This window comes from Heteronotia binoei, chromosome 15 (assembly GCF_032191835.1).
Source record: "Heteronotia binoei isolate CCM8104 ecotype False Entrance Well chromosome 15, APGP_CSIRO_Hbin_v1, whole genome shotgun sequence".
NCBI classification, from domain to species: domain Eukaryota; kingdom Metazoa; phylum Chordata; class Lepidosauria; order Squamata; family Gekkonidae; genus Heteronotia; species Heteronotia binoei.
Genome location: NC_083237.1, coordinates 58187199 through 58209450, shown reverse-complemented (window position 1 = coordinate 58209450; position 22252 = coordinate 58187199). Strand labels below are relative to the sequence as shown.

Here is a 22252-nt window from a genome sequence, read left to right as displayed (position 1 = left end):
AGCGCCAACAACACCTTGTGAGGGAGGGTGGCTTTTTGCAACCTTTGCCCCCTCTTCCAAGGTTAAATCCTGGGCGGGCGGGGGTTTGCTCAGGGGCAGCACGCTCCAGCACATTCAGGAGAGCTTTTGTAGACCCATAGCGGACCCTTCTGCCCCCCTCAAGTCTGCCGGGCAGCCCCAAATCTGCCGGTCACCTCTAGTCTCTCTGATGTGTTTCAGCCTCTCTTCTTCCCAACCCCATAGCTAGGGACCACCGGGAGTGGGGCGGGGGGCTGGGATTAAAATCAGGGGTGTCAGACTCATTTGTTATGAGGGCTGGATCTGATTTAAGTGAGACCTTGTCGGGCCGGGTCATGTCGGGCCGGGCCAAAAGCGTACCTATTTAAGATTAAATAGCAGGAGTATAAACTTTATAAATAACACAAGTGGGGTAGTGGGGAATCAAACCCGGTTCTCCCAGATAAGAGTCCGCAGACTTAACCACTACACCAAACTGGCGATAGATAGATAGATAGATAGATAGATAGATAGATAGATAGATAGATAGATAGATAGATAGATAGATAGATAGATAGATAGATAGATAGATAGATAGATAGATAGAGGAACAGTAGTCTTGAAGTGCCAAAATTTCCTGGCTTCCTTGAGTTCTTACATATTTTTTATTTTTATTCATGGAACACCTCTATCAGTTTGTCTCCATCTTGGACCGGTTCTGTTTTTTCATCAGACTCATCATAAATCATTATGAAATTTGGACAGTGGCTACGTTATGCATGGGATGGTTTTGTAACTGCATTCGTGTATTGTTTATTCAGGGTGTTTTGGCGAAGGCAGTTTTGTATTACACATTGTTACTATTTTGTAAACGGAGAGAGTGTGTTTCTTTCTAAGTTAAAGAGGACCAGCAGAGATCATCTACCCTACCTATCGCGTCCTTTTCTCAGTGATTTAAATATTTCCCTTGCACCCAGACAAAGAAACTTTATGGTAAGAGCTTGGGGAGAGGGCTTGTGGTGTGTGTCTTACCTTCAAATGATTATCGGCTAAGGGATTTCCCGGGAGGAGGAGGAGGAGGAGGAGGAGGAGGAGGAGGAGGAGGAGGAGGAGGAGGAGGAAGAGGAAGAGGAAGAGGAAGAGGAAGAGGAAGAGGAAGAGGAAGAGGAAGAAGAAGAAGAAGAAGAAGAAGAAGAAGAAGAAGAAGATGATGATGATGATGATGATGATGATGATGATGATGATGATGATGATGATGATGATATTGGATTTATATCCCACCCTCCACTCCAAAGAGTCTCAGAGCGGCTCACAATCTCCTTTCCCTCCCCTCCCCCACAACAGACACCCTGTGGGGTAGATGAAGATATTGGATTTATATCCCGCCCTCCACTCCGAAGAGTCTCAGAGCGGCTCACAATCTCCTTTCCCTCCCTCCCCCACAACAGACACCCTGTGAGGTAGATGAAGATATTGGATTTATATCCCGCCCTCCACTCCGAAGAGTCTCAGAGCGGCTCACAATCCCCTTTCCCTTCCTCCCCCACAACAGACACCCTGTGAGGTAGATGAAGATATTGGATTTATATCCCGCCCTCCACTCCGAAGAGTCTCAGAGCGGCTCACAATCCCCTTTCCCTTCCTCCCCCACAACAGACACCCTGTGAGGTAGATGAAGATATTGGATTTATATCCCGCCCTCCACTCCAAAGAGTCTCAGAGCGGCTCACAATCTCCTTTCCCTCCCTCCCTCACAACAGACACCCTGTGAGGTAGATGAAGATATTGGATTTATATCCCGCCCTCCACTCCGAAGAGTCTCAGAGCGGCTCACAATCTCCTTTCCCTCCCTCCCCCACAACAGACACCCTGTGAGGTAGATGAAGATATTAGATTTATATCCCGCCCTCCACTCCAAAGAGTCTCAGAGCGGCTCACAATCTCCTTTCCCTCCCTCCCCCACAACAGACACCCTGTGAGGTAGATGAAGATATTGTATTTATATCCCGCCCTCCACTCCGAAGAGTCTCAGAGCGGCTCACAATCTCCTTTCCCTCCCTCCCCCACAACAGACACCCTGTGAGGTAGATGAAGATATTGGATTTATATCCCGCCCTCCACTCCGAAGAGTCTCAGAGCGGCTCACAATCTCCTTTCCCTTCCTCCCCCACAACAGACACCCTGTGAGGTAGATGAAGATATTGGATTTATATCCCGCCCTCCACTCCGAAGAGTCTCAGAGCGGCTCACAATCCCCTTTCCCTTCCTCCCCCACAACAGACACCCTGTGAGGTAGATGAAGATATTGGATTTATATCCCGCCCTCCACTCCGAAGAGTCTCAGAGCGGCTCACAATCCCCTTTCCCTTCCTCCCCCACAGCAGACACCCTGTGAGGTAGATGAAGATATTGGATTTATATCCCGCCCTCCACTCCAAAGAGTCTCAGAGCGGCTCACAATCTCCTTTCCCTCCCTCCCTCACAACAGACACCCTGTGAGGTAGATGAAGATATTGGATTTATATCCCGCCCTCCACTCCGAAGAGTCTCAGAGCGGCTCACAATCTCCTTTCCCTCCCTCCCCCACAACAGACACCCTGTGAGGTAGATGAAGATATTAGATTTATATCCCGCCCTCCACTCCAAAGAGTCTCAGAGCGGCTCACAATCTCCTTTCCCTCCCTCCCCCACAACAGACACCCTGTGAGGTAGATGAAGATATTGTATTTATATCCCGCCCTCCACTCCGAAGAGTCTCAGAGCGGCTCGCAATCTCCTTTCCCTCCCTCCCCCACAACAGACACCCTGTGAGGTAGATGAAGATATTGTATTTATATCCCGCCCTCCACTCCGAAGAGTCTCAGAGCGGCTCACAATCTCCTTTCCCTCCCTCCCCCACAACAGACACCCTGTGAGGTAGATGAAGATATTGGATTTATATCCCACCCTCCACTCCGAAGAGTCTCAGAGCGGCTCACAATCTCCTTTCCCTCCCTCCCCCACAACAGACACCCTGTGAGGTAGATGAAGATATTGGATTTATATCCCGCCCTCCACTCCAAAGAGTCTCAGAGCGGCTCACAATCTCCTTTCCCTCCCTCCCCCACAACAGACACCCTGTGAGGTAGATGAAGATATTGGATTTATATCCCGCCCTCCACTCCGAAGAGTCTCAGAGCGGCTCACAATCTTCTTTCCCTTCCTCCCCCACAACAGACACCCTGTGAGGTAGATGAAGATATTGGATTTATATCCCGCCCTCCACTCCGAAGAGTCTCAGAGCGGCTCACAATCTCCTTTCCCTTCCTCCCCCACAACAGACACCCTGTGAGGTGGGTGGGGCTGGAGAGGCCTCTCACAGCAACTGCCCTTTCAAGGACAACCTCTGCCAGGGCTATGGCTGACCCAAGGCCATGCTAGCAGGTGCAAGTGGAGGAGTGGGGAATCAAACCCAGTTCTCCCAGATAAGAGTCCACACACTTAACCACTACACCAAACTGGCACTCTATATTTGTTCAGAGATGCTTCGCATGCATCTAGCATTGGGGAGGGGTGGCTCAGTGATAAAGCTTCTACTTTGGGCTGAGAAGCCTTCCCCTCCCAGTTCAATCCCCAGCAGTTCCCACAAAAAAAGATCATGGAGCAGGCGGGGTGGAATTCTAGCAGGCACCCCCTTTGCATATTAGGCCACACACCCCTAATGTAGCCAGTCCTCCAAGAGCTCTTTTTTGTAAGCTCTTTGAGGATTGGCTACATCAGGGGTGCGTGCGTGGCCTAATATGCAAAGGAGCTCCTGCTAGAATTCCACCCCTGGTAGTAGGTGATGTGAAAGACTGTACCTTGATACATGAGAGAGCTGCTGCCAGTCAGAGCGGACAATACTGACCAAAAGGGACCAAAGGTCTTACTCAGTATGGCAGCTTCATCAATGGAAGGGATGCGCTTCAGTTGCGGAGCTCTTTTGCTCATGTGGAGGTGCCGCTGCCAGTCCGAGTGGGCAATACAGATCCTGATAGGCAGGGCTTTTTTTGTAGCAAGAACTCATTTGCATATTAGGCCACACCCCCACAATGCACCCAATCCTCCAAAAGCTTGCAGAGTTCTTCTGACGGGCTACTGTAAGCTCTTGGAGGACTGGCTACATCAGGGGTGCGTGGCCTAATATGCAAAGGTGCTCCTGCTACAAAAAAAGCCCTGCTAATTGGCCACTGATTTGACTCAGGGCGTTTTCGCACTCACCTTCAAGTGGCGCGACCACCCTCTTCACGCCGGAGGATCTGCAGGGATTTTGCATAAGAAGCGCCGGAGCAGCCAAAAGGGCCGGCGACTTCCGTCGCAAAAGCCGCTCAAACGTTTTCCTGCTTCTTGGCGGTTTCCGTTTGAGCGGGTTTCGCGACGGAACTTTCCGGCTCTTTTGGCTGCTCCGGCGCTTCTTATGCGAAATCCCTGCAGATCCTCCGGCGTGAAGAGGGTGGTCGCGCCACTTGAAGGTGAGTGCGAAAACGCCCTCAGTATGAGGCAGCTGAGGGTGTTTGTAGGCCTGAGATGGGTTCTGGAATTTTAAATCCTGAGATTATACCTTTTTTAATGCATAATTTTTAGTTTCCAGAATTATTCATTCTGCAACCTTACTAACGTTAACTACAACGTGGTATAAAGTCGTTATTGTGTAGTCATTTACATATAAATCAGCCAGTAAGCAAATAATAGTCAAAAAAACATAATTCGTTGATAGAATCTGTCCATTGAAACAACCTCATTTTCAGTAAGATACTCAACAATAGGGTACCAAATGGCTATTCGTTTAGATTCATAAGCTTCTGAAATTGTTGTTAGATGTACTTTCATACACTCCCATAATCAATTTTGCCATGTTTAAATAGCTGGCATGGATTTATCTATCCATTTCATACCAATAGTTGTGCTTGCTGTTGATAAAAGTATACACCAGTTTGGTGTAGTGATTAAGTGTGCGGACTCTAATCTAGGAGAACCGGGTTTGATTCCCCACTCCTCCACTAGCAGCTGCTGGAATGGCCTTGCGTCAACCATAGCTCTGGCAGAGGTTGTCCTTGAAAGGACAGCTTCTGTGAGAGCTCTCTCAGCCCCACCCACCTCACAGGATGTCTGTTGTGGGAGGGGGGTAAAGGAGATTGTGACCATTCTGAGATTTAGAGTATAAGGCGGGATATAAATCCGGTGTCATCGTCGTCGTCATTAATAGTTTCGGTTTTGTGAGTATTACCGTGTGGGTCAGACCATTTGGTTAAAAGTACTAAGATGGTACTTGACGAATAGTTCATTAAAGAAAGCAAACCAATGTGGAATTCCTGAAAAGAGAGGCTCTGGAGTGAGCCTGCTGTGAAACCACATGTGCTATTACAGTTGCACGTTGGGTGCCTCTGAGGCAGGGAGGAGGGAAACAGATTTGGAAATCTGCTTCCCCTCCCCTCCTCCCCCCCAACATCGTCCTTCCAGGGATTTTCTGCACTCTCAGTGGCTTAAATAGACAAACTTTCCTGATTGTTTTTTTTCCTCTTAACTGACGCTTAACAAGATTACTGGAAACAAATCATAACAAAAATCAGAGAAATTACAAATATAACTCTGCCCTGTACACACGAGGTAATTTTATTAGAAAATTGGACACATCTAAACACAGAAAATTAAAAACAAAAAAAAGAGCCCTGTGGCGCAGAGTGGTCAAGCTGCAGTACTGCAGTCGGAGCCCTCTGCTCACGACCTGAGTTCAATCCCAGCGGAAGCTGGGTTCAGGTAGCCGGCTCAGGTTGACTCAGCCTTCCATCCTTCCGAGGTCAGTAAAAGGAGTACCCAGCTTGCTGCGGGGGGTGTGGGGGTGGGAAGTGTAGCTGACTGGGGAAGGCAGTGGCAAACCACCCCATAAAAAGTCTGCTGTGAAAACGTTGTGAAAGCAATGTCACCCAAGAGTCGAAAACGACTGGTGCTTGCACAGGGGACTACCTTTACCTTTTTAAACATAGAAAATTCAAAACATTCCATAGCTGCAAAATGGCTAGAAACAAATCCACTTACTGCACAACATTGATTAAGTAAAATATGGGATTATTTTATTGATACAAAAATGGCCTATGCAAACCATAATCCAGAGATATCGAACTCATTTGTTATGAGAACCGGTTCTGACATAAACGAGACCTTCCTGGGCCAGGACTCCACAGCTTAGAGGGGAGTATTGGTGGCCACATGGTAGAAAGTAATTTAAAAAGTATGATGGGGGTAAGGTTTTATTAGGACAACTATAATTCAAGACGATGTCAGGGGTGTGTGGCATATGCAAATGTGTTGTGTTAATGAGCTCCGGCACCTCTTTTTCTACAAAATGACCCCCGGTTGTGTGGCCACCTAAAAAGGTTACGATGAGGTAGTCTGGCTCCCCGCCCCCTTAACCCTTGTGACTCCATTCATATTAGGTGGGCACCATGCCACTTCCATCCCACTGTTGGAGTGCACCGTGCCACTTCCGTCCCACTTGGGATTGGGATTGGGATTCTTTGGCCACTGTGTGACACAGAGTGTTGGACTGGATGGGCCATTGGCCTGATCCAACATGGCTTCTCTTATGTTCTTATGTGACTCAGAGTGTTGGACTGGATGGGCCATTGGCCTGATCCAACATGGCTTCTCTTATGTTCTTATGTGACACGGAGTGTTGGACTGGAGGGGCCATTGGCCTGATCCAACATGGCTTCTTTTATGTTCTTATGTGACACAGAGTGTTGGACTGGAGGGGCCATTGGCCTGATCCAACATGGCTTCTCTTATGTTCTTATGTGACACAGAGTGTTGGACTGGATGGGCCATTGGCCTGATCCAACATGGCTTCTCTTATGTTCTTATGTGACACAGAGTGTTGGACTGGATGGGCCATTGGCCTGATCCAACATGGCTTCTCTTATGTTCTTATGTGACACAGAGTGTTGAACTGGATGGGTCACTGGCCTGACTCAACAGGGCTTCTCTTATGTTCTTATGTGACACAGAGTGTTGGACTGGATGGGCCATTGGCCTGATCCAATATGGCTTCTTTTATGTTCTTCTGTGACACAGAGTGTTGGACTGGATGGGCCATTGGCCTGATCCAACATGGCTTCTCTTATGTTCTTATGTGACACAGAGTGTTGGACTGGAGGGGCCATTGGCCTGATCCAACATGGCTTCTCTTATGTTCTTATGTGACACAGAGTGTTGGACTGGATGGGCCATTGGCCTGATCCAACCTGGCTTCTCTTATGTTCTTATGTGACACAGAGTGTTGGACTGGATGGGCCATTGGCCTGATCTAACATGGCTTCTCTTATGTTCTTATGTGACACAGAGTGTTGTACTGGATGGGCCATTGGCCTGATCCAACATGGCTTTTCTTATGTTCTTATGTGACACAGAGTGTTGGACTGGATGGGCCATTGGCCTGATCCAACATGGCTTCTCTTATGTTCTTAATGCACTTAAAGTTAAAGTTGCTTTCTTTCTACCCTCTGCTCAGTTATCTTCCTTCCTTCCTTCCTTCCTTCCTTCCTTCCTTCCTTCCTTCCTTCCTTCCTTCCTTCCTTCCTTCCTTCCTTCCTTCCTTCCTTCCTTCCTTCCTTCCTTCCTTCTCTTATGTTCTTATGTGACACAGAGTGTTGGACTGGATGGGCCATTGGCCTGATCCAACATGGCTTCTCTTATGTTCTTATGTGACACAGAGTGTTGGACTGGATGGGCCATTGGCCTGATCCAACATGAGCGGCTCACAATCTCCTTTCCCTTCCTCCCCCACAACAGACACCCTGTGAGGTAGATGAAGATATTGGATTTATATCCCGCCCTCCACTCTGAAGAGTCTCAGAGCGGCTCACAATCTCCTTTACCTTCCTCCCCCACAACAGACACCATGTGAGGTAGATGAAGATATTGGATTTATATCCCACTCTATACTCTGAATCTCAGAGTCTCAGAGCGGTCACAATCTCCTTTACCTTCCTCCCCCACAACAGACACCCTGTGAGGTGGGTGGGGCTGGAGAGGCTCTCACAGCAGCTGCCCTTTCAAGGACAACCTCTGCCAGAGCTATGGCTGACCCAAGGCCATGCTAGCAGGTGCAAGTGGAGGAGTGGGGAATCAAACCTGGTTCTCCCAGATAAGAGTCCGCACACTTAACCACTACACCAAATTGGCTCTCCAAGTGTGGGAAGATCTTCATGTTCCGTACATGGAGTGCCCACTCATTAAAAACATGAAAACATAAGATAAGCCATGTTGAATCAGGCCAGTGGCCCATCCAGTCCAACACTCTGTGTCACACAGTGGCCAAAAAAAACAGGTGCCATTAGGAGGTCCACCAGTGGGGCCAGGACACTAGAAGCCCACCCACTGTACCCCGGCCCCCCCAAACGCCAAGAATACAGAACATCACTGCCCCAGTCAGAGAGTTCCAACAATACGCTGTGGCTAATAGCCACTGATGGACTTCTGCTCCAGATGTTTTTCCATTCCGCTCTTGAAGCTTGCTATGGTTGTAGCTTCCACCACCTCCTGTGAATTCCACGTGTTAATCACCCTTTGGGTGTAGAAATACTTCTTTTTATCAGTTGTTGTTTGTAGATATGGCTATGACATTCCCTTTGGAAGAGCAAGTTTGGTCAGATAACTCTGATTTGAAGAGGGAAAAGCAAGAGTCCAGTAGCATCTTAAAGACTAACAAAATTGGTGGCAGGGGATAAGATGAAGTGAGCCTTGAAGTGCAGAGTGGTAAAGCTGCAGTACTGCAGTCGGAGCTCTCTGCTCAAGTTCGATCCCGGCGGAAGCTGGGTTCAGGTAGCCGGCTCAAGGTTGACTCAGCCTCCCATCCCTCCGAGGTTGGTAAAATGAGTCCCCAGCTTGCTCGGGGGAAGTGTAAATGACTGGGGAAGGCAATGGCAAACCACCCCATAAAAAGTCTGCCGTGAAAACGTTGTGATGCGACGTCACCCCAGAGTCGGAAGTGACTGGTTCTTGCGCAGGGGACTACCCTTACCTTTATAAGCATGAAAACGCCTACCCTGACACAGATTCACAGTTCACATGCCACAGATTTGAAGAAGTGAGCAGGGACTCACGAAGGCTCCTCCCCCGCCACAAATTTTGTCCGTCCTTCAGGTGCTGCTGGACTCTCGCTCTTTTCCACTGCTACAGGCAGACGAACACAACGGCCCATCCTGTTCTGAAAGGGACAGCGATCGCTTGGCACGCCAAACACGTCGCCTGTCGTTCTGCTGTGTTTTGCCTGGTGAACACGGTAACTTTTGAAAAGGAAGGCCGTGTCAACACACAGAGGACGTGCGCTGGGGAGTAGGACGGAATCTTTGTTCCCTTGTCCCGCCTCAGCTCCGCTGTGTGTATTCCCGTCTCTTTTCTCTTCAGCTTCTTCCTCATTGTGGTGTTTTCTGGGGACATAACAGTGACAAAGCTTGCGTGCCATGTGAAGTAGGAACTGGTCCTAGGGGTGTAACCGGCTTTCTGGTTAGAGGGGAAGTGTTGAGAGAAGGCTTATAAAGCCAAAAGTAGTCACTGCTTCACCTGCCACCATGAGGCCTAGAAACTTTTTTAAAAATTAGATTGAAGTGGAACGTGTCAGGAGTGCAGTATATTACTAACTTGGGGTGACCAGGGTTTTTGTTTTTTTTAAAAAAAAGCAGGAACGCACAGGAACGCAGTTCTGGCTGGCTTGGTGTCAGGGGTGTGGCCTAATATGCAAATGAGTTCCTGTTGGGCATTCTCTACAAAAAAAAGCGCTGGGGGTGACATTGTCATGACTTCTTCAGCTTTTCAGTTTGCTCAGGAGCATAGTGAGAAGTTTCGTGGCCCACAAATGATGCCGATTTGCACGTTCTACAACCACAGTGAAGTTTGGAAAGTGATGGGCGGGGGGGGGGCGTTAAGGCAGCAGCCGCAAGCTCCATTTGTTCTACCAAGGGGCATGTGTTCCTCCCCACAACTTGTCTTTCAGAACATAGTTTGCCCCCCAAACCCTCCAAATTCTACTAAGCCGAAACCCACACATTTTAGCAGCTGTTTTTAGCAAACGGGGACTCCTCTCAATCTTGAGTGTGGAACAGTTTGGCTGTTAGCTTTTCATCTGTTTTTTAAAACAACAACTGTTATTTGTTTTCCAATGGTTCTTTTCCCCCTAGGGGGAAGGAGAACTTGGACTTAAAACGGGCACATCAAAAGAAGAAAGGAAATTAAGGCCGTTATAATTGGTGTCATGTATCTGTGAGTGGAGCCGTCCCCAAAGAGAGGGCCGGCGCAGAGGAGAGCGTGGGGAGCGCAGCACTAGCGACTTCTGCCCTCCGGAGCAGAAATAAATTAAAATAAACATACCGACGGTGCTCTGTCCAGAGGTGGCAGCCTCACAATCGCCCCCTTGCTCCATCGGAGGTTGCCGTGGCTTTCTGGAATGGGAACAGAGAAAGAGCTGCAAAAACAGTGCAGTGGAGCTAGCGTTGCCAACCTCCAGGTGAGGCCTGGAGCTCTCCCAGAATAGCAGCTGATCTCCAGCGTTGGGAGCAATAGGTAAACGTGGCTCCCTGCTCCTGGGGACTCATTAGGACCGCCCCCATTGTCTGCATAGCCCCTCCCTGTCGATTGCATCCCATTAATAATAATAATAATAAACTTTTATTTATACCCCGCCCTCCCCGCCTAGGCAGGCTCAGGGCGGCTAACAAGACATGGTAAAACCATGATACAGATAAACAATAAATAATATAATTAATAATTTAAACAATAAAACCAATAAAACAGTATGACGCTAAAATACAATCGGATGGCATATAGGATGGCTCGGTATTCCTGATCTTATCAGAAGTTCTGTCTTAAAAAGCTAGCTGGAAGAGGGCAGTTTTGCAGGCCCTACGGAACTGGTTAAGATCCCGCAGGGCCCGCACCTCTTCCGGCAATTGATTCCACCATTGGGGAGCCTTTGTAGAGAACGCCTGTTCTCTGGTAGCTTTTAGTTTAGTTTCATTTGGCCCAGGGATTTCAAGCAGGTTTTTTGAGCTTGATCGCAGTGCTCTCTGGGGAACATATTAGACTGAATGTGATTTAATATTGACCGATCCAGGTGGGCAGCCGTGTTGGTCTGAAGCAGTAGAACAAAGCAGGAGTCAAGTTTCACCTTTAAGACCAACCAAGCTTGATTCAGAACGTAAGCTGACGAAGTGCGCTTGGAGCACACGAAAGCTTACCTTCTGAATAAAACTTCCTTGGTCTAAAAGGTGCAACTTGACTCCTGCTTTGTTCTAGTGATTTAATGTCGTCGCTTAAGCAGAATTCAGAAATGTATTGACTTTATGTATCTCCTGCCTTTCCCCAAAGAGGACCCGAAGCGGCTTACGTTGTCCTTCCCTCCTCCGTTTTCTTCTCACGACAGCCCTGTGAGGTGTAGGGCAGGCTGAGAGGATGCAACTGGCCCAAGGTCACCTTGCAAGCTTCCAGGGCAGAATGAACCTGAGGCTGCGCTCACACACATGGAATTCACTGCCACAGGAGGTGGTGGTGGCTACAAGCATAGCCAGCTTCAAGAGGGGATTGGATAAGCATATGGAGCAGAGGTCCATCAGTGGCTACTAGCCACAGCCTATTGTTGGAGCTCTCTGTCTGGGGCAGTGGTGCTCTGTATTCTTGGTGTTTGGGAGGGCACAGTGGGAGGTCTTCCAGCCCCACCGGTGGGCCTCCTGATGGCACTTGGGTTTTTTTGGCCACTGTGTGACACAGAGTGTTGGACTGGATGGGCCATTGGCTTGATAAAACATTGCTTCTCTTAGGTTCTTATTAAATGATGCACTTTCCAGCAGGATTTGACTGTAAAAAGGTAAAGGTAATCCCCTGTGCAAGCGCCAGTCGTTTCCGACTCTGGGGTGACGCCGCATCGTGACGTTTTCACAGCAGACATTTTACGGGGTGGTTTGCCATCGCCTTCCCCCGTCATCTACACTTTCCCCCCAGCAAGCTGGGTCCTCGTTTTACCGACCTCGGAAGGATGGAAGGCTGAGTCAACCTCGAGCCGGCTTCCTGAACCCAGCTCCGCCAGGATCGAACTCAGGCTGCAAGCAGAGAGCTCGGACTGCAGGACTGCAGCTTTACCACTCTGTGCCACGGAGCTCTTCTGACTGCGCGAACTACAAAATCCAGTTGAAAAGTGCATTGAAAGTGGATTGAATGTGTATTATTTAGTGTGTGCGATCACAGCTTGAGTTTCTCAGATCCTCGTCTGATGCTTTAACTACTGCGCCATGCTGGCTGCCTTCGAAAGAGTTGAGTTTTTTAGAAATTGAAAGCCAGCCAAAGTGTTTTAAAACCAATCCAGGTGGGCAGCCATGTTGGCCGGAAGCAGCAGTGGAACCAGTGTTGAGTCCAGCGGCCCGTTTGAGACCGACGAAGATTATTCAAAATATGAGCTTTCACGTGCACACTTCTTTAGCCGCATCATTGCATCTGAGGAAGTGTGCGTGTGCATGAAAGCTCGTACCTTGAATAAACCTTTGTTCGTCTTCAGGGGTCATTTTGTAAAAAAAAAAAAAAGGTGGTGGAGTTCATTAGCATAACTCATTAGCATCTGCTGCCCCCATCACCCAAAAGCAACCCAATGCAAGAAAGGAGAGCCCCGGGTGAGTGAGGCCTGCTTCGGCTGGCTAGAGATCCAGTCAGCCCAAGCAGGCCTCGCTCGCCTTGGGCTCTCCTGGGCCGCCCCCTCCCCCAGTCAAAAGGCCAGGAAGCCACCCGCTGCCCAAAATCACATAAGAAGTGGAGAAAGGGTGGTGTGGGCTTCTCCGGGGTTAATGAGGGCTGCTGGGGGTGTGGCCAAGCCCCTGGTGGCTGGCTGGCTGGCTGCCCGCTCTCCTAATCCAGGGACTGTTATGCAGCTGCACCTCCTATTCCATGGACAAGGTAGGTAGTGGGGAGGAGGAGGGGGAACCCTCAGAAAGGTTCAGGAGCTGTGCTCCCGTGAGCTCCTGCTGAATCCGAGGCCTGTTCGTCTTAAAGGTGCCGCTGAGCTCAACATTTGTTTAAAATCAGTTGGCCTTTGAAACTGCAGTGTGTGAAGAGCCCCACGGTGGTCCCTGCAGATGGTTCTGAGAGCCAGTGCTGAATTTGACCAAGCAGCTTCCCGTCTGCAAAAGGTAGAGACTCCCGCAACTTCTACCGATTTGGGAAGGAAGGATGACAGACAGTCGTTATGCAAGAGTTCTCCTGCCAGAGGGCCTCTTCCCCTGGCCAAGTCCCCGACCTCCCCCTTCCCCAGTTATTTGCATCTTGCTGGGCAAAGGCTGCCCCCCCCCCACTCCTGCGACCTCCAGTCTCCAAATTACCCAGTCCCCCTGTGGTGTTCTCCCTGCTCTTCTTAAAGGCCGAATCCTCTCCTCCTTCACCACCTTCTCAGTCCATTCCAGTAGAGTCTAATCCCTACAGAGGAGGTCATTCAGGGACACGGATGGGCCTCCCTCTTTCTCTCCCCCTCCCCACTCCGTTTCCCTCTGGGGAGGCTGGTGGGACCTTGCTCTTTTCCATTTTTCCTTTGATGATGTAACACAGTTTGGGCAACCTGCCAGAGAGCGGCAGGTTTCCTTGCAAAACTGTATTGGGGAGGGGGGAAGCAAAAAAAAAAAAATGCATGCAGGGAAAGAGTGAGCTGCAGGGGGGAGGAGAGGGAGGGCAAAATAGCCGCCTGTTAATCTTTGCTTAACCCCTGTCCAGAGTAGAAAGGAGGAGTCTCTAGGAAATCGCAGCTCACACAAACTGCGCTGGGGAAACTGAGGCAGGCCTCCTCCTCCTCCTTCCATATGGTCAGGACTCTCCTTCATGCTTTGGTGCCTCAGTCCCCCTTCCGATGTCTGCAAAGCTCTTTATTTTCTAGCACATCCTCCTGGAGGGCTAGGGTTGCCAATCCCCAGGTGGTGTTGTGTGTTCTACTAATCTCCAGCTAGGGGCAGGGGATACCCCGGTTTGGAGGCCTCCCCTCCACTTCAGGGTCATCAGAAAGCAGGGTATGGGGGGGAGGGAAATGTCTGCTGGGCACTCCATTATGCCCCTATGGAGGCCAATTCCCATAGAGTATAATGGAGAATTGATCCACTGGTATTTGAGGCTCGGGGGTGGGGTGGAGGCGGGCTGTTTTTTGAGATAGAGACACCAAATTTGCAGCGTAGCATCCAGTGCCTCTCCTCAAAACACCCTTCATTTCAAAAAGCTTGGACCGGGGGTCCTCTTCTATGAGCCTCCAAAAGAGGCGCCCCTATCCATTATTTCCAACGGAGAGAAGGCATTTAAAAGTTGTGCAGTCCCTTTAAATGTTACGGGCACAACTCCCTTTGGAGTTTAGTCGTGCTTGCCACAACCTTGCTTCTGGCTCCACCCCAATGTCTCCTGGCTCCACCCCCAAGGTCCCCAGATATTTCTTGAATTGGAACTGGTAACCCCTATGGCGTGCAAACATTTCTGCTATTAAGGACAGAAGTTTCTCGCGGGATTTCTAAAACAAGAGGGCTGGAAGGGGCGGTTCATGCGCTGGTTGCCGGGAGATACGTTGCTGTCCATATAGGGTTGCCAATCTCCAGACGATTAAGAACTTGGTGTGCCAGATTGAGAGCAGAGCGCTTTGCTAAGAGTAAGACTATTGGAGCACAGGTTCTGACTTAATTGCGGTCAGGACGAAGGAAAGCAGAAACATGGAATTAACCTAGGATTCGTGTCGCCACTGCAATAGCTGTTGAATGCATACTATGGAGAAGTCCACAGTGTGATTTATTCTGAAGCCGGCTACTTGTGCAATAGTCAAGTCTCTGTTTCCCAAAGAAAGTGTACGTCGGCGGTATAATAGACACCCACGGACATTTTTGGGACTGTCACTTTAAACAGCGTGGACTTAATGGTCGCAGTTCTTTTGGAGTTTTTTTTTTGTATGTCTGTAATTTTTTTTATAACTGTGGAAGAATTCTGTCACATGTGTTGATACGTATGTTAAACAAGTAAGATTAAGGATGATAATGAAGAGAATATAAAAGAATAGTGCAATGGTTTGGCAGCAATTTTTGAGAGTTCACAATCCCCAGTTGGGGGCAGGGGATCCCCCAGTTTGGAGACCCTCCCCCTGCTTCAATGTCATCAGAAAGTGGGGGGGAGGGGTGTCTGCTGGGCCCTCCATTATACCCTACAGAGATCGATCCTCATAGGGTATAATGGATAATTGATCCATGAGTATCTGGGGTTCTGCCGGGGGGGGGGGGTAGTTTTTTGACGTAGACGTAGCAAATTTTCAGCGTAGCATCTGGTGCCTCTCCTCAAAACAGCCCCCAAGTTTCCAAAAAGATTGGGCCAGGGGATCCAATTCTATGAGGCCCAAAAGAAGGTGCCCTTATAGCTTTCCAAGTGGAGGGAAGGCATTTAAAAGGCATGTGGTGGTCCCTTGAAACATGATAGCCAGAACTCCCTTTGGAGTTCAGTCGTGCTTTGCACACCCTTGCTCCTGGCACCACCCCCAAAGTCCCCAGGTATTTCTTGAATCAGACTTGGCAACCCTATCTCTGTATATTCCAAGGCTGGGAAATCTTGCATTGGAAACAGGCTTCTGGGTGAAATCCTGATGCAGGGGGATTTTGAGCCAGGAGCAGGGATTGTTTTGTAGAAAAATAGGTGGTGGAGTTCATTAGCATAACATATTAGCATATGCTGCCCCCCCCTCAGCCAAAAGCAACACAACGCAAGAAAGGAGAGCCCTGGACGAGCGAGGCCTGCTTGGGCTGGCTAGAGATCCAGCCAGTCCAAGCAGGCTTCGCTTACCTGGGGCTCTCCTTGGCCGCATCCCTCCACAGTCAAAAGGCCAGCAAGCTCCCCGCCCCCCAAAATCACATAAGAAGCGGAGAAAGGGTGGTGCGGGCTTCTCCAGGGGTTAATGAGGGCTGCTGGGGGCGTGGCGAAGCCCCTGATGACTGCTTGGCTGCCCGCTCTCCTAATCCAGGGATTGTTATGCACCTGCACCTATGATTCAATGGACCAGTTATTATTTTATTTATTTATTTATTTGATTTATATCCCGCCCTACCCCACCAAGGCAGGCTCAGGGCGGCTCACAATACAAAGATTCTAACATAAAGTTCAAATTTAAATATAATAACAATTTACACAGTTAAGAAATTAAAACATTAAAAAAATTAAAAACAGTGCATTCGTCCAACAACATGCAATCCATACACTTCCTTCAGTTTTTGGTACTTTAGTAGTTTGGTGCCGGTCAGTTATAGGCCAACCGGAAGAGGACTGTCTTACAGGCCCTGCGGAATTGTCCAATATCCCGCAGGGCCCTGACCTCTTCCGGTAACTGGTTCCACCAGCAAGGAGCTGTTATTGAGAAGGCCCTGTCCCTGGTTGACTTCAACTGGGCCTCCTTAGGCCCGGGGATTACGAGCAGATTTTGGGAGCCAGATCGCAGTACTCTCTGGGGAACATATGGGAAGAGACGGTCCCTAAGGTAGGCAGGTCCTAGACCATATAGGGTAGGTTGGGAGGAGGAGGGGGAACCCTCAGAAAGGTTCAGGAGCTGTGCTCCTGTGAGCTCCTGCTGAATTCAAGGCCTGGTCAGGGTATTAGGTGGAAGAGCTCACTCGCTCAGAGAGGTCTGAGCTAGGAAGCCTCAGTCTAAATCGACATCTTCTTGGTTTTTTGCTCCCTTTCCAAGAGGGGATAGGTGAGAGCACTGTCTCCCCCACCATCATACTTGTGTACGTTTGTTTAAACGTCTGTGGAGTCCTTGTGCAGTAAAGCAGTGCGTTAAAAATGAACTGGACCGGAGATGCAAACTGGTCAGGGCTACTTCAGACCAGTCTGGCGGCTTCCGTGTGCATCCCCTGTCTTTTCTGAGCCAAATCGCTTTCTGGTTATCGGTTGGGTGTTCTTTGTGGAAACTGCGCATATCCATCAGTGCTGAAGCAGAGCACCGCCCGGGGGGGTTAGAGGTTCTTTCGCCGTTGGTGGCTGTGGAGGAGACGGACCTCTTGACTCAGGACTGTTTTTGTTGTAAGGCGCAACGGGACACCAAATGTGCCCTTCTAAGAGGGAGTGTGGAGTTCTAAAATTCAGATGTTCTGCATTAAGGGCTATCAGATTCTCTGTTGTGAGGCTGTTGCACCCACACTGTATTAGGCTTCTAAATGTCACGAAGGGCGACTATAAGCAGCAAAGCATTTGTGCATGCCGAAGGAAATGTACGAGTGTGGAGCAGCAAGGCACGTGAATTATCCTTATGCGCCGTTGGATAATTCCAGATTTCCCTTTTAGGTTGCCCTGCTTTTATACAGCCTTCTACTTACTGATAGCAAGTGTGATAGAACAGCACATGGATAGATTCCCGTGTTACAGATTATGTCGATGGCCGATGTCGTCTTAACAGCCACCCCAAAAAGTTTACGTTTATCAGCGCTGTCAACGGTGACAGCTAAGTAGAACCTCCATGTTCGAAAGCAATGTACCTTGGAATGTCAAACGCAATGGAGGTGGAAACTCTGTCCTGCCGTGCTTGGGAACTTCAGTGTGGTCAGCCGTCGCTGGATTAGGTAGCATCTTGACATCACTGCCTATTACTTCTGCTAGAAAATTTAATACACCTTAACATAGAAGGTGCAAAACAAAGGACGTCCGACTAACCTCGACCAGGGCCAGGGTCTTTTCGGGGTTGGCCCCAGCCTGGTGGAATCAGCTTCCCTCAGAGATCTGGGTCCTTATTGAATTGTTACCTTTTTGTAGGGCCTGTAAGACAGAGGTATTCCACCAGGCATTTGGTTGAGGTGGCGGGCGTCCTATCCCATCAGCTGACCCTGTGCTGCGATAGCACGTCTGCTGAAATACTGCGTTTATATCTGACGTTCAGTATATTATGATGTGCCCAACTGAGCCGCCAAATTGTGTTGTTTGCTTTTATTGCCAGTTTGGTGTAGTGGTTAAGTGTGCGGTCTCTTATCTGGGAGAACCGGGTTTGATTCCCCACTCCTCCACTTGCACCTGCTGGCATGGCCTTGGGTCAGCCATAGCTCTAATAGAGAGCCAGTTTGGTGTAGTGGTTAAGTGAGCGGACTCTTATCTGGGAGAACCGGGTTTGATTCCCCACTCCTCCACTTGCACCTGCTGGAATGGCCTTGGGTCAGCCATAGCTCTGGCAGAGGTTGTCCTTGAAAGGGCAGCTGCTGTGAGAGCCCTCTCCAGCCCCACCCACCTCACAGGGTGTCTGTTGTGGGGGAGGAAGGGAAAGGAGATTGTGAGCCGCTCTGAGACTTTTCAGAGTGGAGGGCGGGATATAAATCCAATATCATCATCTTCTTCTTCTATTGGTTTCAATTGTTGTTTTGCTGTTTTAAAATGTTAGAACAAAGCAGTAGACAAATGCACCTTTAAGACCAACTCAGTTTTATTTAGAATGTAAGCTTTCGTATGCTCTTAAGCAGACTTCATCGGACATTAAAAAAAAAAAGACATTAAAATGTTGTTATCCGCCCTGAGCCCATCTGGGAAAGGGTGGAATATGAATGATCTAAAATAAATAAATAAGAATTAATCTCTATTTTGCTTTCAGTAGCAAGAAACCTAATTGCAACAAAATGACCTGATAGTAAACCACCTTCCATACATTTATGGTTACAAAAATTATGGGATGACTTTATTTTGTCAAAGCTTGCCAGATTTGTCTCCAAAAAATTGTGAAGCGAAAGTAATTAAAGTTTGGTTTCGAGTGCTTGATTACTTAGCTCAAAAGAATATAATTCCAAATAACCCTTTGTACCAAACGATGATCTGTTTTTAATATATGAGACTCTGCTTATTGTGTATTTAAAAATAGTAGGAAAGTCTTTAAATGCAGATTTGTTTTCTAATCTGTATTGATTTTGCTTTTGCTTGATATGTTACTTTTATTGCTAAAAGAATAAAAATATAAATTAAAAAAAAGGTAACATCTTAACTTGACAGGTAACTCTCAGCATATTCTCCGGTTAGACCCTCTGTGAGGGAGATCTGAACCCAGGATCCCCATCCTGATTCAAGATTCTAACCACTGGCTGCACTTGGTAGCAGTTTGGTGTAGTGGTTAAGAGTGGCAGGCTTTAATCTGGGAGAACCGGGCTCGATTCCCCACTCCTCCTTCGCATGCAGCTGCTGGGTGACCTTGGATCAGGCACAGTTCTCTCAGAGCTGTTCTCAAGAGCAGTTCTCTCAGAGTTCTCTCAGCCCCACCTGCCTCACAGAGTGCCTCTTGTGGGGAGAAGGAAGGGAAGGAGACCAGCGTTCCCAAAAGATAAGGTCAGATCCTAGAGGTGCCCGCTGTCACGCAGAAGGGGTGAAGCTGAAGTAGTAGGGAAATGGCCAAGATGAGGCTGTCGCTGCCCTCATCAAATACCTGATGGAAAATCTCCACCAGGTATTTGGTTTTATCTGTATTGTGTTGTGACCAATGTTTACTCTAAGCTGCAGAGTCTTGTGAGTGAAAATTCTACTTTGTGAGCTGCTGGCATTAAAGTTGTAAGTTGCTGCATAAACTATTGTGCTCTGGGGTCGTCCTTTCTGAGCTAAGACAAAGGTATGTGAGCTGGAGGCTAAAAATCTGTGAGCTAGCTCACACTAACTTAGCTTAGAGGGTACACTGCTTGTGACCCACACTGAGCCTTGGAGTAGCAGGAGAAGGTGGACTAAAAATGGAGATGGATGGACGGATTAACAGACAGACCGTTTGGTGTGGTGGTTAAGTGTGCGGACTCTTATCTGGGATAACCGGCTTTGATTCCCCACTCCTCCACTTGCAGGTGCTGGAATGGCCTTGGGTCAGCCGTAGCTCTTGCAGAGCTGTCCTTGAAAGGGCAGCTTTTGGGAGAATCCTCTAAGCCCCACCCACCTCACAGGGTCTCTGTTGTGGGGGAGGAAGATAAAGGAGATGGTGAACCTCTCTGAGACTCTGAGATTTGGAGTGGAGGGTGGGATATAAATCCAATAGCTTCTTCATCGTCATCATTTAACATTGGCGTAAATCACCGGTCATAGTTTAGATTTCGAGAGTACATGACTTTGAGACTGACTTTGTGTGTAGCAGCTCCGGAATTCCAGACCATAATGCAGGAGGGTAGCAAAGATCAATTAAACGTGATTTTTTTTAAAAAAAATACTGTTCTTTGTTCTGATGTCACAGAGGGTGGGTGAATTTTAAAAAAATGTCTGAAGGCAGCAACCTCTCACTCTTTACCTTCACAGGACTCCTGCCCAGCGTTTTGCTCAGAATGTTTGACGTCCACCAACGCTGAGGAGGCAAAATGGGGTTTGCCTCCTAGCTCAAGGTAACACCCCCCCCTCTTCCTCCCGAATCTTGAACCCACATCTGTCGTGGCGGCCACGGAGAGTCGCCTCTGGGGGCGGAGCCCACCTCGGTCTCTCCTTCTTGGTCCTGGATGGAATTGCGGTGAATGGAACAGAAGCCCAGCACGGTGGAGTGCCTGTCGGAGCCAGAGGACACCCGGTAAGGATGCCGAACGGGCCGCCATCTTCTGCACATTCTCAGTTCCTCTTAAGGGATTAGACAGATCCATGGAGGATCAATTTCTCAGTAGCTATTAGCCATGGTGGCTGAGGGGAACCTCCACATAAAGAGGCCCTGAATCCCAGGGCCAGGAAGCAAATCAGGGGAAGGCTTCGGCCTGTATGCCTTGTTGTTGGCCCTCCAGAGGAACTGGTTGGCCACTGAGTGAGACAGGATGCTGGACTAGATGGACCATCACTGGTCTGATCCAGCAGGGCTGTTCTTATGTTCTCATCAGGGCAAGGCCTTGGCCTCTCTGCCCTGTTGTTGGCCCTCCAGAGGAACTGACTGGTCCCTGTGTGAGACAGGATGCTGGTCTAGATGGACCATCACTGGTCTGATCCAGCGGGGCTGTTCTTATGTTCTCATCAGGGCAAGGCCTTGGCCTCTCTGCCCTGTTGTTGGCCCTCCAGAGAAACTGGTTGGGGCCACTATGTGAGACAGGATGCTGGACTAGATGGACCTTCACTGGTCTAATCCTTCAGGGCTCTTCTTATTGTTATGTGATTAGAGAGATTCATGAATGATTGCTGTCAATGGCTACTAGCCATGGTGACTAAAGGAAATCTCCATGTTCAGAGGTACTTATCCTTTCAATCCCAGAGCCAGGAGGCAACATCAGGGGAAGGCCTCAACCTCTGTATCTTGTTGTGGGCCCTCCAGAGGAACTGTTTGGCCACTGTGTGAGACTTATGTTCTCTTGGCTGTACCTCATCTGTTTCAGAAGGCTCTGAGATCAGTTCTGGAAGTGCCCTTGTCTTGTGCCAATAGGGTTGCCAAGTCTCCACCCCCCCCCTCCCCGGCCTCTGGCGGGGGGATTTTTTCTATGGCACCATAGAGTTTCCCTCTCAAATTGCTAGAGCATCTTGGAAAACCATAGAGTTTTCCCAGAAGCTCCTAGAGCGGCCAGTGAGCGACATCACTGGCGCGAAGATGTCACATGCAAATGATGTCATTGCATGGCGATGTCAGGAGGGGATCCCCCCACCGGCCCAATGTGGGCCAGGGGGTTGGAGACTTCCTGAGCGAGAGAACCCCTGCATGACCCAGGAGCTTGGCAACCCTACGTGGTAATATTGCATTCAACAGCAGTGTCGCAGGAGTCTTGTGCTCAGTTTTGGGCACCACATTTTAAAAAGGATATAGACAAGCTGGAACAGGTCCAGAGGAGGGTGATGAAGATGGTGAGGGGGTCTGGAGACCAAGTTCTGTAAGGAAAGGTTGAAGGAGCTGGGCATGTTTAGCCTGGAGAGGAGGCGGCCGAGAGGTGATAGGATCACCATCTTCAAGTACTTGAAGGGCTGTCATCTAGAGGATGGTGCAGAATTGTTTTCTGTGGCCCCGGAAGGTAGGACCAGAACCAATGGGTTGAAATTAAATCAAAAAAGTTTCTGGCTCAACACTACGAAGAACTTTCCTGACTGTTAGAGCGATTCCTCAGTGGAACAGGCTTCCTCAGGAGGTGGTGGGCCTATTTAAAAAACCTTCTTTGGGGGTTTTTAAACGGAGGCTAGATAGCGATCTGACAGCAAGGAAGACCCTGTGAGTTTAGGGGGAGGTATTTGTGAGTTTCCTGCATTGTGCAGGGGGTTGGACTAGATGACCCGGAGGTCCCTTCCAACTCTATGATTCTATGGTTCTATTCTA

At 48.9% G+C, this 22252-nt stretch overlaps 2 protein-coding genes across 2 annotated transcripts in view; one reads left to right on the top strand and one right to left on the bottom strand.

Annotated features, from left to right (window-relative positions):
- The window catches only part of NR1D1 (nuclear receptor subfamily 1 group D member 1), a 375483-nt gene that overhangs the window by 217110 nt on the left and 136121 nt on the right, over positions 1 to 22252 (bottom strand). The gene's annotated exons all lie outside the window — the stretch shown is intronic.
- The window catches only part of THRA (thyroid hormone receptor alpha), a 231283-nt gene that overhangs the window by 111705 nt on the left and 97326 nt on the right, over positions 1 to 22252 (top strand). The window contains 1 exon segment of the mRNA XM_060256782.1: positions 20284 to 20545. Within this exon segment, the coding sequence (XP_060112765.1) occupies positions 20493 to 20545 (53 nt within the window). The 5' untranslated portion in view covers positions 20284 to 20492.